This window comes from Amblyraja radiata, chromosome 29 (genome assembly GCF_010909765.2).
Source record: "Amblyraja radiata isolate CabotCenter1 chromosome 29, sAmbRad1.1.pri, whole genome shotgun sequence".
In the NCBI taxonomy this organism is placed as follows: domain Eukaryota; kingdom Metazoa; phylum Chordata; class Chondrichthyes; order Rajiformes; family Rajidae; genus Amblyraja; species Amblyraja radiata.
Window position 1 is genome coordinate 17,305,666 of NC_045984.1, and position 16,374 is coordinate 17,322,039.

General features: G+C 45.0%; 1 protein-coding gene across 1 annotated transcript; it reads right to left on the reverse strand.

Moving 5' to 3' along the window:
- Positions 1-188: 188 nt before the first annotated feature.
- LOC116989377 (cathepsin L1-like) lies at positions 189-14,192 on the reverse strand. Its single transcript, XM_033046705.1, has 8 exons — positions 14,122-14,192; positions 12,359-12,525; positions 11,313-11,429; positions 10,501-10,668; positions 8,371-8,595; positions 5,277-5,445; positions 1,941-2,046; positions 189-442 (listed from the first exon to the last, which is right to left on the reverse strand). The coding sequence occupies exons 2-8, from the start codon at positions 12,479-12,481 to the stop codon at positions 343-345; spliced, it is 1,008 nt and encodes a 335-aa protein (XP_032902596.1). The 5' UTR covers positions 12,482-12,525; positions 14,122-14,192; the 3' UTR covers positions 189-342.
- Between the last annotated feature and the right edge of the window lie 2,182 nt (positions 14,193-16,374).

Sequence of the window (16,374 nt, forward strand, 5' to 3'; positions counted from 1 at the left end):
TGTGAGCAGCATTTAATACAAAGAAGCATAATAGCCATTTTAAAGTTATTTGGTCCTGCCCCACAATAGATATTTCCTCGTTCTACTAATTCCTTCCCCATGTACTCTGCTGCTGAAAATAAACCTTACTCTCTTTGTCAGTTCGGCTGGTTTGCAATGTAAATAACTGCACAGGCAAGATAGTTTGACAGCCTTCGGAAGTTTTATTGATGTACATTCTTGTGACTAAACGACTACGATTTTGTGCAATGAAAGTAGGTCAATCACAATCACAATCTATAATAAAAGCTGTATTAAAAGTTGCCACAGCTGTTACGTTTGAATCTCCGGAAACATGGGCACTTAGATCAGAGCAAATATGGGATAGCTTGCAATTCCACAGTGGTTGTTCCTTCCCCGGGACATCAGGATGTAGCCGGACTGGCCCCATCTCTGTCCCCAGCTGCAATAAGAACATAATCAGTAAGATGGAGCAAATGGAAAGAAAGGAGAGCAACTTCGCCACCGTGGACCCTCGGGGTGGTGGTCAGGGGAGGGGGAGAGGCTGAGACCCTGTGTATTACCCCAGATAGAACCCTGTCTCATGGCTGGGCGATCTGCAGAGCTGAGCACTTCCTCTGAACATTGTGCAGATTCAGTTGGGCAGAGGTGTGAAGATGGGGGAGAGTCAACAGAATGTATATACTATGTGATGTCTGTCTGAAGTACAACTCATGGACATCAGTCCAGTGTACTGATGTACAGGACTGATATACATCAGTCTGAAGAAAGGTCTCGACCTGAAAAGTCACCCATTCCTTCTCTCCAGAGATGCTGCCTGTCCCGCTGAGTTACTCCAGCAATTTTGTGTCTAACTTCAAATGCATATACTATATAATTGTTGTTGATTTGGACAGGATTTTTCTTTTGTTTACTTGAGTAACGACCTTATAACAATATTTTGAACACAAATAGTAAAAAATTGCCAGGAAATTAAAAGTAAAAAAACAGAAATATGGATGATTATATGCATCTGATAATGTCTCTTCTGTTCTTGCCTTAACTTTTAATATGTGTGGTGATAGGAGTAAAAGGATCTTTAAGTTTGAGAGTAAACGTTCTGGAGGTTTGCCCAAGTTAATAAGATAATTCCATCCTTGAGTTTTGACTGCCTCATTATCTGAACAGCACTCGGTCACAATGTGACATAACTTCAGACTGCATGAGAGGATTGCCCAGGAGATGAGGGATTCCGTTTGGAATGATTCTTTGTCAAAATCATTTTGAAATCGAGTAATGAGTAATGGGTGGTAAGTGAAGATTGGGAGAAACACTTACACGGAGGAGCGATACTTGGGAGGAGCAAGTGACTTTGGTACACGCTCTCTTCATAACTGGCACTTGGTCATCTCCTCTCTGCACGCGCTGTGTGTGTAGTAATAGCTAGAGATGATTGCTGTTATAATCTGTGAACAACTTCATAATTCCTCCTCCTGATTACTGGGATGGGCACGGAAGAACTGGTTGCTATTTCATTTTCAAATATCTCTTCTGCTTTATGTGCTTACTTTCATTCAGTGCTAATGGCCTCCCACAGTGCCGTATGTAACTACCATGCATTTTAGTAATGATTAGACCAAGTGTGACCCATTGGGTCCCCGTCAAACAGGAAGCCTGGTCCCCCACCGCAACCTGCTAATGGCTCCAACAGTGCTGTATGTAGCTACCGTGCATTTTAGATAATTATTGACTTGGACAATAGAGAGAATCTCCAAATAGACTTGGGCAATAGAGAGAATCTCCAAATAGACTTGAGCTTTGGTATTCTATTTGCGCTTTCTTTGATCGTTTCCAGGCAGTTTTTGCCTGAGAATGTTCTCGTACAGCCCCTGGGAATATCCCTCTGCTTTGCCAAAGAAATCTCCAGAGAGCTATTCGATTTTACCGGGCATTTAACCTACCTGTTTTTAACAATGTAGTAATCGGTTCCATTTGTAGAACCGTAGCCCACGACCAGGACAGCATGGTTAAAGGAGTTTGATCTGCAATTGCTATCGAAATGTACACCTGCAAATGAAACATATTGTTAGAAGGAAGCAAACGTGAACTCCGCCCACAAAGCCTTGTAATGTTGTAAATTCAGATGAAGGGGTATTCTAGCTTGGTCTTTCAAGTATTTAGAGAAAAAAGCTGGCACCAGTTAGCAAGTCAGGCAGTAGAAGGAGAAAAAGTGTTCATGCTTCAGATTGAAGGTCATTAGAATTTGGATGGTGGAGCGGGGACCAGGGATGTAAAGGTGATGGAGGTATTGGGCAGATGTGGGATGGAGGTTGTTGGTAAGTACATGATGGAGATGGTGGGGGTATGACAGTTAAAAGCTTTACAAGTTTAGCAATTATAATAAGGGTTATGGGATCAAAGTGGGAAGTTAGATACAGATCATGAATAGTGGGACAGCAGCAATGGACAGAATAGCCGTCTCATATTCCCAGCTTCCTATTCTTTTGCTTCTGAAAATTTGATCATGCCACTTTTGTCCCAAAGGTTGATTGAGTTACTTGCAGAGTCTCGACCTGAAATATCAACTATCCCTTTGCCTCTATTGATGCTGAGTTCCTTGGGCAGTTTGTTGCTTGCTTAGGATGAATGGAGGAAGGTTTTCATCGTAAAACATGTGCTACACACTTGGTACCATTGTCCCGGTGGGGCAATGAGCAGCAGTTCCTCTGGGCTTGGTGCTGCGATCAAATTACAAGTGAATTGGGTTCAGAAGCGGAACACAAATTAATCTGATTTCCAAAAATACCAAACTGGAAGAAGGGTCTCGACCCGAAACGTCACCCATTCCTTCTCTCCAGAGATGCTGCCTGTCCCGCTGAGTTACTCCAGCATTTTGTGTCTAACTTTGATTTAAACCAGCATCTGCAGTTCTTTCCTACACAAACTGGAAGAATCAGCGAGGGAGACAGAGTGCCGCATTACATAGGTAGAATCCAAGTCAGAGATCAAAGGGTGTGAGATCCTGGTCAAAGTCTCCCCTTCTGCTCCTCAGAATACAAGGGGGAATTCTTAAAGATGAGAATGGAACTGAACATCAGGTAAGTGAATCCGTTCTCATCTGGTATCTATCTTACTTTACATTCCCAACCATTCCTTGCTCTTTCTTGCCTGCCTTGCTTACATTCAACAATACAATACAATACCATTTATTTGTCATTTGAACCTCACATGAGGTTCAAACGAAATTTGGTTTCTGCAGCCATACAAGAAAAGAACCAAGACACACACCAACACAATTTACACAAACATCCATCACAGTGAATCTCCTCCTCACTGTGATGAAAGGCAAATTCTTGTCTCTCCCCTGCTCTCCATTCTTCTCCCGATGTCAAAGTCAAAGTCAAAGCCCCCGGTGGGTGCTAGCAAGTCCCACGGCCATTTAAAGCCACGCCGGGCGATATAAGGCCCTGCCCCGGGTCTTGATGTTGGAGGCCCCGGCGGGCGCTAGCAAGTCTGAGGCCGTTTAAAGCCGCGCCGGGCGATATAAGGCCCTGCTCCAGGTCACTCTCAACCCCGCAATTCGAGCGGGAGAAGTCGCTGTTGCCAGTGCCCCGCAAAGCGGTCTCCCACCGGGGACCCGCGAGCTCCCGGTGTTACCATCCACCGGAGTCGGGTCGCAGCCGCGCGCCACCGCACCTCTCCACGCTCTGAACTCTCCACGCTCTGAAGCTGGCCAGCTCCACGATGGTAGGACCACAGCTCCGCAGGCTCCGTGACTTGAGCCCCCCTTGAGCCCCCAGGTCGCTCCGGTTGGAGGCCGCTCCACGGCGCCAGGCCCCAACGACAACGGAGACCCGACAGAGAAAAGGTCGGGTCTCCGTGCAGGGAAGAGATTTAAAAGTTTCCCCCACCCACCCCCCACCCCCCACCCCCCACACCCCCCACACATACACATTTAAAAGCCCACTACAAACTATACCCTCAACGGGACCAAAAAAAAAAAACCACACAGACAGACTGCAGAGGCCGTTGCGACGTCAGTCACGCCGCCCAACACACAGCTGTTTAGTTTAGTTTAGTTTAGAGATACAGAGCGGAAACAGGCCCTTCGGCCCACCGAGTCCTCACTAACCAATGATACCTGCACAGTAACACTACACGCACTAGGGACAATTTTATATTTATATCAATTAACCTACAAACCTGTACGCCTTTGGAGTGTGGGAGAAAACTGAAGATCTCAGAGAAAACCCACGCAGTCACGGGGAGAACGTACAAACTCTGTACAGACAGCACTCGTAGTCAAGGATCGAACCCGGGTCTCCGGTGCTGCAAGTGCTGTAAGGCAGCAACTCTACAGCTGCGCCACCGTGCCGCCACTGTCTGGAGGTTTGTGGTTACATTCCTGGGATTCACCCAAGGAATCCCCAGTTAGTAACCACTCCCCTTCCCATCCCCATACTGATCTATCTGCCCTGGGCCTCCTCCTTTGCCTGAGCAAGGTCAGAGCGAGGCCACATGCAAACTAGAGGAATAGCACCACACTACCTCATGGTCTGAACATTATTTATTCCAATTTTAGGTAACTAACCTAAAAAAAATCCTTCCCTTCCTCCCCTCCCTCCTCTCTTCCCTGTGCTCCACCTGGATTCACGCCCATTTTCTCCCTTCCCCTGTCCCTGCCCCCTCCCCCTCCACATCCCCTTCCACATATTCCTTCCTCTTGCTTCACAATTCTCACCTATTCTTATCTCACTTTTTTCTTTCTTCATTTCAGGCCTGTCCCACCACCACCTATATCCACCTATCACTTGCCAGGCTTTTTTCTGCCTCAAACCCCTCTCCCCCCCCCCCCTCCTTTCTTCCAGCTTTCTTCCACCCCCCCTCCCCACTACAAACTATTTGAAACATCACCTATCCATGTTCTCCAGAGATGCTGCCTGACCCGCTGAGTTACTCCAGCACTTTGTGTCTTCCCTCGTGTAATGTCTCCTACTCTTCTGTGGTCTTTGCTGTTGCTGATTGCAGAGTGCTGGGCTGACCACCATCACCTGGTTAACAGCTCGCTGCTGTGAGGGGTCACTCGTTCTGCCTTGCGGCTCGAAGGAACCGCAGCCTCCACCGCCTGCATCAGCCAAGGCCTCCCTGACGAGATCATAGAAAGGTCATTTGGTCAAGTATTCTCCCCACCGCTGCCACAGCCCAACATGCTACATTCCTGCAAACTGGTAAAACCTGACTGGGACTTTGCAATGTGAAGGCTAGAGTTGGGCGTTGTTCAGAGTGTTCCTCCTCACCTGCGTTGTAAAACTGCCAGGATTTCAAGTCTGCATCAATCACCACCGCTATGGGCCCAACCTCGGCCACTGCTCTGGTCAGCTCCTCTTCATCACCATAGGGAAGTAACTTGTATTCTTTGATGGAAGTCACACTCTTCGATTCTGAGTATTTGCAAGATGCATTGTCCTGTGTGAAAGAGAGACAGGTGGGAATTTACCGACATCGAATGACCGGCCCTTGAGATTAGTGTTGGGTGCGTGCGGCTCAGAGATACACTTGTACTCAGTTATGGGGTCGTGAGTGCCAGGCAGGCAAATGCCACATGCTAGAGTGTTGGAGGTACTATCTGTGGTTATGGAACTCAACCTAAGACTGAACTTCCCTGTCAGGTTATGCTAAGCAGCTCTTGGGAATCTCACGGCACTATGTGATCTCTTATTTACACCTACTGGGCTAACATTTGAAGAGCTGGACTGCTGCGATGTGGACAACACAGCTGCCAGTTGTAGCCAGCAAGCTCCCACAGACACCAATGCCAATCTGCTCCTGTACTGTTGGGTGAAGGGATGACAATCGGAGGAGAAATTGCCACCAGTGGCTGTGAGGAGGGGATTGACTCTGGATCCCTGAAATACCCCCAACCTTCTCCCTGAGATGGTCACTTCCCTCTGCTTCCATGCAGGTGGCTGCTTACCACGGTTAATCCCTGAGCTGATAGAGGGAGTCCCATTAAGTATTGCATGGGGTGCCACACCCCAGCACCCCCAGCAAAGGGTTAGCAACCCTAGCTCTGGCATAACTGAAAATTACACTCACCCCACTCAAGCAGATAGTTGGTATCCTGCCATGCCTGTCATATTTCCCCGTGTGTCTGTGGCTGTAAGTTATTGTCGGCAGCACATATGTCTGCACATAGATCTGATCATGTTCCTTAAATATGCAAGCAGTTAACGCTTGCGTGTTTAATCGATTATATATTTATTCCAGTTGGGCGTACAATACAATGGATAGCAGATAAAAGATTGAACACTATTCATTCCCTGGACTTGTTAAAACACATCATCAACATCAACATTCCTGGTGGCGGCGCGACTCGTTGCAGCGGCTCCTACAGCCTGTCTGTCTTTTTTTATTTTTTGTCTAGTTAAATGTAGTGTTTGGTGTTTTTTAAATACTGGTTTTTAAATGTGTATATGTGGGGGGCGGGGGGGGGGGGGGGAACCGTTTAAAATCTCTTCCCTGTCCGGGAGACCCGACCTTTTCCCTGTCGGGTCTCCGTTGTCGTTGGGGCCTAGCACCGTGGAGCGGCCTCCAACCTGAACGACCCGGGGGCTCGGGAGACTGCGCTGCGGACTACTCACCATCGTGGGGCTTGTCGGCCTCGGAACGTGGGGAGCGGTGGTGACTCGCTGCTGCGACTCGACTCCTGGGGCTCGGAGGCTCCAGCAACGCAGCCGCAGGTCCGATGGACTGGGACATCGGGCGCTCGCGGGTCCGGGGGGAGAGAGAGACCGCTTCCCGGGGCTCCCGCAACGCGACTTCTCCAGCCCGTGTCGCGGGGTTTGGAACGACCCGGAGCGGAGAAGTACATCGCCCGGCACGGCTTCATGGCCGTGGGACATTACAGCGCCCGCTGGGGGCTCCAACTTCGAGACTTCTAGACCGGGAGCGGGGCCGTAAATCGCCCGGCACGGCCTAAAATGGCCGTGGGACTTATCATCACCCGCCTGGGGCTTGGACATCGGGAGAGACATGGAGAACAGGGGAGAGAAAAGACTTTTGCCTTCCATCACAGTGGGTTCACTGTGATGGATGTTTGTGTGAATTTAATTGTGTGTATGTCTGTAGGACATTGTTTTTGTTTGTATGGCTGTGGAAACAAAATTTCGTTTGAGTCTCACTGGGGCTCAAATGACAATAAATTTGTATTGTATTGTGAATCAGGTACACAAAAAAGCTGGAGAAACTCAGTGGGTGCAGCAGCATCTATGGAGTGAAGGAAATAGGCAACGTTTCGGGCCGAAGCCCTTCTTCAGACTAAATCAGGTAGTTCTGCTACAATGTATGTTTTCGTAATCGTGAAATTGTATATAATGTGATTGATAAATTAGGAAGGTAGACGAAAATGCTGGAGAAACTCAGCGGGTGAAGCAGCATCTATGGAGCGAAGGAATAGGTAATTTTTAGGGTTGGGACCCTTCTTCAGACTGATGATAAATTAGAAATATTTTTTGTATTCACAGGCTGAATTAGTTGTAATACAATTTCTATTGGGAACTACAGAACCACCTAAAAGTTATTTCAAAAATTGACATCAAACAAAAACTGTCTTGTTTTTATCTTGGGGAGAAAAAAAACTCCATGTAACCTCTCTGTGGAATTATCTGCCTCAGAGGGCAGTGGAGGCAGGTTCTCTGGATGCTTTCAAGAGAGAGCTAGATAGGGCTCTTAAAAATAACAGAGTCAGGGGATATGGGGACAAGGCAGGAACGGGGTACTGATTGGGGATGATCAGCCATGATCACATTGAATGGCTGGCTCGAAGGGCCGAATGGCCTCCTCCTGCACCTATTGTCTATTGTCTCTGCAGTAATAAGACACAATTGCCTCTAGAGAACAAAGTAAAGGTTTAGAAGAGCCAAATGCTGGAATGTGGGACCAGTGTGGATGGGGCATCTTGGTCGGCATAGGCAAGTTGGGCCGAAGGGCCTATTTCCATGACTCTATATCACAGGCAGCCGTAGAAATTAACCAGCAATTGCTTTCAACGTCACTTGTTCAACAATACTCTATTAAACAATGTAACAAACAGCATTGAATATTTTAGCTTGCAGCAACAAGAATAAACTTATAGCTATTAAAAAGACTGAAAATCCTATGGAAGAAATGACCTTGTTATTGTGAATCTGAAGCTCTCTGCATCTAACCTCTTATCCTCTAATTTTATTTAATCACAGTTTCCTTTAACACGAGGTTTCTTGAGAATGCAACTGTAGCGTTATAGCAGAACTACCTGTATTTTAAACGAGTTGTTGTTATAGACTCATGCAGCACAATAGTAGGCCCTTTATGCAGTGAATGCCAATGTATGAATTGGGAATGCAGACATACTTTGGCCGTGTAGGGGTAGGTTGATGAAGCTTCGATTCCACCGTTCTTCTTGATATATTTAAAGGCACTCAAAGGCCAGCCACCACTGCAACCGAAGGCTTCGTCATGCTTTGCGCAGTCGACCAGGTTCTGCTCACTCAAGTGGATCAGCTTGCCTGTCTTCTTAAAGAGCTGCCCCTCGAGCACACCAGTCGCGGTGAAGGCCCAGCAGCTGCCACATTGACCCTGGTGGGGAAGAAGTGAACACTGTAGCTCTAGAGTCCTGCTGAAACACAGTGGGGAGTCACAAGCTTCAAGAGAACTGATAGCTGGAAGCTCTGTCGGACATTTTACACGCTGCATCCATCCCAAGCCAAAATGAGGAAGAAGCGGGGCAGGCAGCATCTCTGGGTCGAAGGAATGGGTGACTCAGTTAGCCTGTAGAAGGGTCTCAACTCGAAACGTCACCCATTCCTTCTATCCGGATATGCTGCCTGCCCCGCTGAGTTACTCCAGCATTTTGTGTCTATCTTCGGTGTAAACCAGCACCTTCAGTTCCTTCCTATACATGAGGAAGAAGCGGTTAGGTTGATAAGAGAAGAATAGATACAATGTGAACCTCTAGTGGACTCAGGGTAGATGCCAGAGGACTGGACAGTGGGGAAGGTTGCTCTCTTGTACTAAACAATTAGAATAAAAATTAACCTGCAACTACAGGTCAGTGATTTTAATCTTGTCCTGGATGAGTGTTGGGAAAACCTCATCCAAGCGGGTTAACCTGCAAGGATTTCTTCAGGGAAAATTCCTGTGAGCAAATTGGATGATTTTTTTGATGTAGTAACAGAGATAACTGATGAAGGTAATGCAATGGATGTAGTGTACATGGACTTCCATAATCTTTCCATAAGTTGTCATCAGTGGAAGTTGGAACATGCTATAAAAAGGATAGTGACAGAATAAAGAACTGTGCAGTAAAGGAATAATGGTCCGTGCTGAACATTATGCCAAGTTATACTAATCTCCTCTGCTTGCAGGTGTACAGGTATACTATTTACTGTATATTCATGTGCCTATCTTAAAACCTATTAAACACCACTATCATATCTGCATCCACAACACTCTGGCAGTGCATTTCAGGCACAGCTCCTCTAAACTTTTCACCTTCTGACTTAAAGCTATGCCCTTTATTCTTTGACATTTCCACGCTGGTAAAAAGGTTCCGACTGTCTACTCTATCTGTTCCTTGCAGCATGGGTATGAAGTTGCCTCATTAACAGATAACTGAGGGTCATGATGAATGGTTGATGTTTGAACTGGAGGAAAGTGAATAAGGGTGTTCTCCATGGATCAGTGTTTGATCTTTTGTTTTAATCTATGTTAATGAACAACCTTTGAAGGCGCAAACGACACTTTTTAAAGTGGTGGATGATACACAAGAGGTGAAGAGGACAGAGTAGATTTTATCAGACTGGTGAAATGGGCATTTGAAGTTTAATGCGGAAGTGAGATGGCAGTGTTGTCTGACTAATGAAGGCATTCCCACAATTATGCTGAGTCAGGAATTCCAAGAATTGCACCCAACACTGCAAATGGCACATCGTGACTATTACTTGCTGACCACCTGTTGTCAATATTCACGAGTGAAATATATAAGTGTAGAGGGAAGCTGTACTCACAAGGTTTTACATTGTTTCGGTACAACATGACAATATTAAACCAATACCGATTTCTCACAAACAGCAATTAGATGACTGAACCACTGCAGTCAAGTCAAGTCAAGTCAAATGTTATTTCTATAGCACATTTAAAAACAACTCTCATTGACCAAAGTGCTTTACATCAGTGCAGGTACTAACGTGCTACATACAGTGGTACATAGATCTAACAACACAAACATAAATACATACATACATACAGCGCTCCCTCAGAGGACCTCAAGAAACGCTTGTGAGTAGAAATACGTTTTAAGTCTAGACTTAAAGGAGTCGATGGAGGGGGCAGTTCTGATGTGCTCTGGTGGCTTTGATTATGGGTGTAATGATGCCCAGTGCATTGGGAGAGTTCCCTCCTACTCAAGAGGACAGGGACTGAGCATTGTTGGCTGACAAGCCCTCACTGAATGTGAAGCAATGGCAGGTGTAAGGTTGGTACCTGGTACTTTGGTTGGGTAACATAGCCAGCCTTGCGCCAGTCCACACTCAATGGGAGGCGACCGGCATTCCGTGACTTTGTCCTCGCTTGTGCCTCTCCGGTTTGGTTATTCACTGGCATCTCTTGACTGGGATAAGTGTGCGATGATTCTGCAAACTCCTTTTCTGTCTGAAGAGAGAGAAACAAGGACACTTTGTTAATGCTTTTCTATTTTGCTGCAGTACAACACAGTTCCATTGACCTGGGCTCAATCACGACCCAGTGCTGTACGTGCAGAGTTTGCACGTTCTTCTTGTGACCGTGTGAGTTTCTTCCGGGTGTTCCTCACACAACCCAAAGACGAGCAGGTTGGCAGGTTAATCGGCCACTGAGAGGGAGAATCTGGTTGGAGTTGATGGGTGTGTGGGAAGAATAAAATGGGATTAGTGTAAATAGGTGGTTAGCATGAACTCAATGGGCCAAAGGGTATGTTTCCGTGCTATATGATTATGTGATTCAGTTACAACAAACGTATCATTTGTCAGGACCTGAACAGTGCCCTGTATTCATCGCCCACCATTAATTGCTCTGAAACCATTAAGAAGCAACAATATATAATCTGATAGATTAATATGTAGACCAGACCAGGATTGTAGCATCAAGGTTCTTCTTTAAAAAACAGTTCCTGGTGATTTTGTACGTTTCTAGGCTAATTGTTCAATTACCAATTTTCATGAAATCCCGTTTAATTAATTAATCATTGAAGAGTTAAACTTACAACCCTCAACCATTAGCCCAGTACCATAACCGAGAGGCTGATATATTTCACTCACCAAATCACCGAAACTATTCATGACCATTGTGAAAGTTGAATTTTCTTGCTTGTCATTGTGGTCCTGGATTTTCTTCTGGTTGTTGAGCCATATTTGTTGCCTGAGAGACTCTATTTTCTGAACACAGAACAGTGATAAATTACTGGAGGAAGTTTGCATAATGAATGGCAGGTGCATGCAAAGGAAGGTAAATATTTTCATGATGTTGATTGTGTCCTTAAAATGCTCCCAAGTGTCAATGAAGTTCTTTTGAATGTTGCGTTGCTGTACAGTTGGGAAGCCTGTGGCCAACTTGCCCAAAGAGATGTCCAACCGACAGCATCAAACGCAATGACAAGATTGACACAAGTAGCTGGCGTAGCTCAGAGGGACAGGCAGCATCTCTGGAGAGAAGGAATGGGTGGCCTTTCAGGTTGAGACCCTTCTTCAGAGTGTTACAAGAGTATTGGTTGAAGGATAAATGTTAGCAAAGGAGAGCCCCCTCTTTATATGCTCCTGAGATGACAAACTTAGTCTTGGATTGAAACTTAATGAACAGCTATGACAATACAGATCTACTGGGGTGAAACTCTCTGGAGTGTGTGCTCTAGTTATTGATTGGGACGTGAAACTTCACCTCAGAGGCACTGAGGAATGGTTGAGACAGGACAAATCCTGAGACATTCCACACAAATATTAAACTCTCATGGCCATATGGATGGGAAGCCTTTGGATAAACTAAAGTTATTGGCTCGAGCAAATTCAACTACTGCCGTTCTTGGTAGCTACCTGAGATATGCACATCAGGAGCCAAAAGCATTTTCAATGTCCTTCTTCATCAAGGGATCATTCTCCAGACCTGGATGAATATGGCCTCCCTTAGCTCTGCAAGTGTAAGAGGTTTTAATTTGTAGAATGCATTGGAATATCCTGGGGCATGAAAGTTGCGATATAAATGCAAGTTCTGGCGATGTAAGTGCAATGGTAGGTGGATAAGTGAAGTGCTGCATTATTGGAAATCTTCTGGTTAGATCTTTCCCACTGGAATTTATTTTCCATTATCTTACCTTACTACTGTATGCCTTCCCGTACATGGTCTTCCAGGCTTCCCATTCTTCATTCGGGCTCGGGGTGGTTGTGAAAGCAGAGACAGCCATCAGGACATAGGCTATGAGCAGGTAAAGCCTCATCCTGAAGTATCTGAAGCCTGATCAAATAACGCCTGGTAATGGCTCTGAAACGAAAGGATAAAGTGGACAGAGGTATACGAAAGGAGTGCAACAGTTGTTTTACACTGTTGCAGTGTCTCCATCAGTTCTGCTCCTTAATTACTTGATTCTTTCTCTTTGTACCATTCTACGGTATTAGTTCAAGTTCAAGTGAGTTTATTGTCATGTGTTCCTGTATAGGACAATGAAATTCTTGCTTTGCTTCAGCACACAGAACATAGTAGGCATTTACTACAGAACAGATAAGTGTGTCCATATACCATAATATAAATATATACACACATGAATAAATAAATTGATAAAGTGCAAATAACAGAAAATAGGTTATTAATAATCAGAGTTTTATTACCACTACACCACTTAAATATAATCACTAGATTGAAGGATAGAAACTCAAACTTTGATTATTTTTTTTTAACCAAGTGATCGTCCACAGTCATACACCGTGTACAACCCGCACCCTCACATCATCATTTATTAGCAGCTCTGCTATATCAGCAGAAGCGCTCTAAACATTTCTTTTATAATTTTTATTTAATCCATAGATAATAATAGTGCCAATGATTTTCGCCTCCCCAATAGTGATTCCTCGTCAATCCTTTGATCATGGCCAGTTTTCCTGGTAATTGGATGCAACTGGCACTGGTAGTGTGGCTGGGGTGAGAAAGAGAGACTGTTCCCCACACTCTGGGGAGCCATCTTTCTGCACGGACTGACATGGTTAATGAAATGGATTATTGCATTCAGTGCTGCACCAACACAGCCTTTAGCTCTCTGAAGGAAGGAGTGCTTGATAATATAATAATAAACTTTATTTATAAAGTGCTTTAAACAACCGCAGTTGCCACAAAGTGCTGTACATGAGAACTCATGGACAAAAAGTTATTACAAACCATTAAAAACCGTAAAACGAAGGACTAAAAACAGTAAAAATTAAAAGACATTAAAAGCACTAAGAACAGGAGCAATGTCTCAGCCAGTGTCGAAAGCCAGAGAATAAAAATGAGTTTTTAGGGAGGATTTTACCTATGAGTAGATCACATTGTTCACATGTCTGACACCCGACTACTAATGCAGGCACGGACACTCTTTCCGACCTCTGCAAGAGATACTAGGTGGACAGGGGACAGATTCAAGGTTATCTCAAAGTCATCTTGAGAAAATGTACCATCCCCACTCACTCCTGGAAATTCTTGGCCAAGGATGACTCAAAATATAGAAGGAGCATTCAGGATGGCATAGGGAACCATGAGTTCACACGCTGGCAGTGCACAGAAACTGGCGCTAAAGGCTGAACAACCTACCACCTCCCAAACTAACCCTTGTCTGTATCACTGAGCATCCCCTGCCCAATCTGACTATTGTACAGCATGTATTGGCTTGGGAAGCCAGTCTGTTCGAGTGTCAGAATATAGGAATTAACAATGAGAACAATTTCACTTAAACACTGATATTAAAATGAGGAGGATTAACGCTAAAGAATGAAACGAGAATGATTAACCCAGAATGAAACAAAATTTAACACACGCCGATGATGTGCACAGTTTATACAAAATACGTCAAAAAACAATAAGTATAAAGGAAAATGATTCCAAACTCACCTCGTTTGCCCAGATATGGTGCTGCTGAGTATCTGTGCTCACCTGGCTGTCAGCCAGGGTTTTTATTCCTGTAAAGCGAACGTTTGAAAATGCTTCAAATAGTTTGTTTATGTGTGCCTTAAGGCAGGCAGTAACTATGATTGGTTTTCTTCCCCAAACTGAGATGACCCGATATTCAGGAGGCCGTCAATCATCTGTAATCATATTGATAGACAAGTCTCACAAAACATGGGTTGGAGAAGTTTGCAAAACCATTGAATGGGGCAGGTAATCTCATCAGGCCCAAGGCTACAAAGCCACCAAGGTATAACAGAGCTCATGTAGATGAAAGGAGCTGCAGATGCTGGTTTACAAAAAAAGGACACAAAGTGCTGGAGTAACTCAGTGGGTCAGGCAGCTTCTCTGGAGAACATGGATATGTGACATTTTGGATTGGAATCCTTCTTCAGACTCGACCCAAAACATCACCTATCCATGTTCTCCAGAGAACATGTGTGTGTGTGTGCGTGTGCGTGCGTGCGTGCGTGTGTGTTTTTATCAGAGCTCATATTGCAACTTCACTGCAGAACTACATCATTATCACTCAGTAAAAAAAACTAGTTTCAGTTTCTATCCTGTAACCTATATACACATTAAACAATTGTAATCTGGAGATTACATTTAAATGCTGTGGCACTATTATTACCGCATGGTAAAAACAGAATCAACAAGACATGGAAAGAACCCATTCAACTGATTATCCCTGCATTGGCTCCTTGATTGACCTCACCAAATCATTTCATCCATTTGGCCGTTCTCCAGAGGCCTGGTAAATGACCCTTTCAAATTAATATCATCTTTTCTTCTGATGTTTGCTATTGAATCTGAGTCAAACATTTCCTGAGCCTGCGTTCTAGATCACCGCGGTGTGCTGGGAATTTCTTCCTGTTCTCTCTCTGTGCTCCTTGAGGTATTATCTCATGTCCAGCTTTCTGGTTACCAATCTTAATGCCAGCAGAAATAGTTTATCGCTTAGAGTTGATAATTTATTCTATCAAACCCCTTCATGAATTTGAGAAATCCTAATAAATCACCCTCAACTTTCTTTATAAGGAATAATCCCATCTTTTCCAATGTTTCCGGTCTCCAGATAGCTAAACTCCCACATCTCTTGTAGCATCCCAGTAAACATTCTTCATACCTTCTCTAGGCCTTGAGATTATTCCTAGACGATCGGCTGCTGTTGATGGGCCACAGCACCTCACGGACGCTGCTTTTAAGACGGGTCAGGTTCAGATTGCGTCCGGAGCCAGATAGGTTCTCAGGCTCGGGCTTTAGCCGCACCTTGATTCTTCAGGTGCTTCCCCACCCCCAGCCAGTGAGACTGATGGAAACTCTTGGTCTGGGCCCCGGATTTGACCAAAGGGAAAGTTGGAGCCACTGTCATCATGACAGAATAGACTTCATAATCCCCTTCAGATCCATCGAATATACCGGCTGCCCACTGTTACACACATGCACACACAATGGGCACATGTACACACTTAGTGCGCTGCATACACATAGTGCACACAGACACACACTCACATACTTACTTATGCACACACACACACATACATATATATTGCTCAGGCACATGTATGCTCAAATACAATGGGATACAATCATCTTACATGACAACTCCCCTCCCACCTCATCTTCTTAAATATCCTCCTCAACCCCTCTCTCAAGAGCTCCAAAGAACTTTGTTGGTCCCTATGTCATAAAACGGTTATTGGTTTATTATTGTCCCACAAACTTTGTTTTGCTTGCTATCCTGTCGATTCATACATGAGTACATCAGGCAGTGCAACAGAGAAAATAAAACAATAAAGCGGAACGGCAATAGAGGAAATGCGGATAAAAAGATGCAAGGGCCGTAATGTGGGATATTTGAAGACTGGGAATTCAACCTTAACTTACGAGAGATCCATTCAGGAGTCTGGTAATAACGGGGTTCTAGTGGTATGTGCTTTTAACCACTTGTATCTTCTGTCTGATGGGAGAGCGGGGGAAAGTGACTGTGCTGCCTGGTCCTTGATTATGTTGCCCCTTTTCCGAGGCAGTGTGGTGTAGATGGAGTTGATGGGGGTGGTGGGAGGCTGATTTGTGTGATGGACTGGGCTGCATTCACAACTCTCTGAAATCTCTTGCGATCTCAGGCAGAGCTGTTGCAATACCAAGGTGTGATGCATCCTGCTTTCTGCAGTATATCTGTAAAACTTGGTGAAAGTC

What these genes read in the sequence shown, in the direction of transcription:
- LOC116989377 (XM_033046705.1), bottom strand. Translation starts at nt 12,481, where the DNA reads ATGAGGCTTTACCTGCTCATAGCCTATGTCCTGATGGCTGTCTCTGCT. An exon ending in GGAAGGCATACAGTAGTAAG is followed by an intron (nt 11,430 to 12,358) that starts GTAAGATAATGG and finishes TTCTGTGTTCAG; the next exon opens with AAAATAGAGTCTCTCAGGCA. An exon ending in TTACCCAACCAAAGTACCAG is followed by an intron (nt 8,596 to 10,500) that starts GTACCAACCTTA and finishes CTTCCCCACCAG; the next exon opens with GGTCAATGTGGCAGCTGCTG.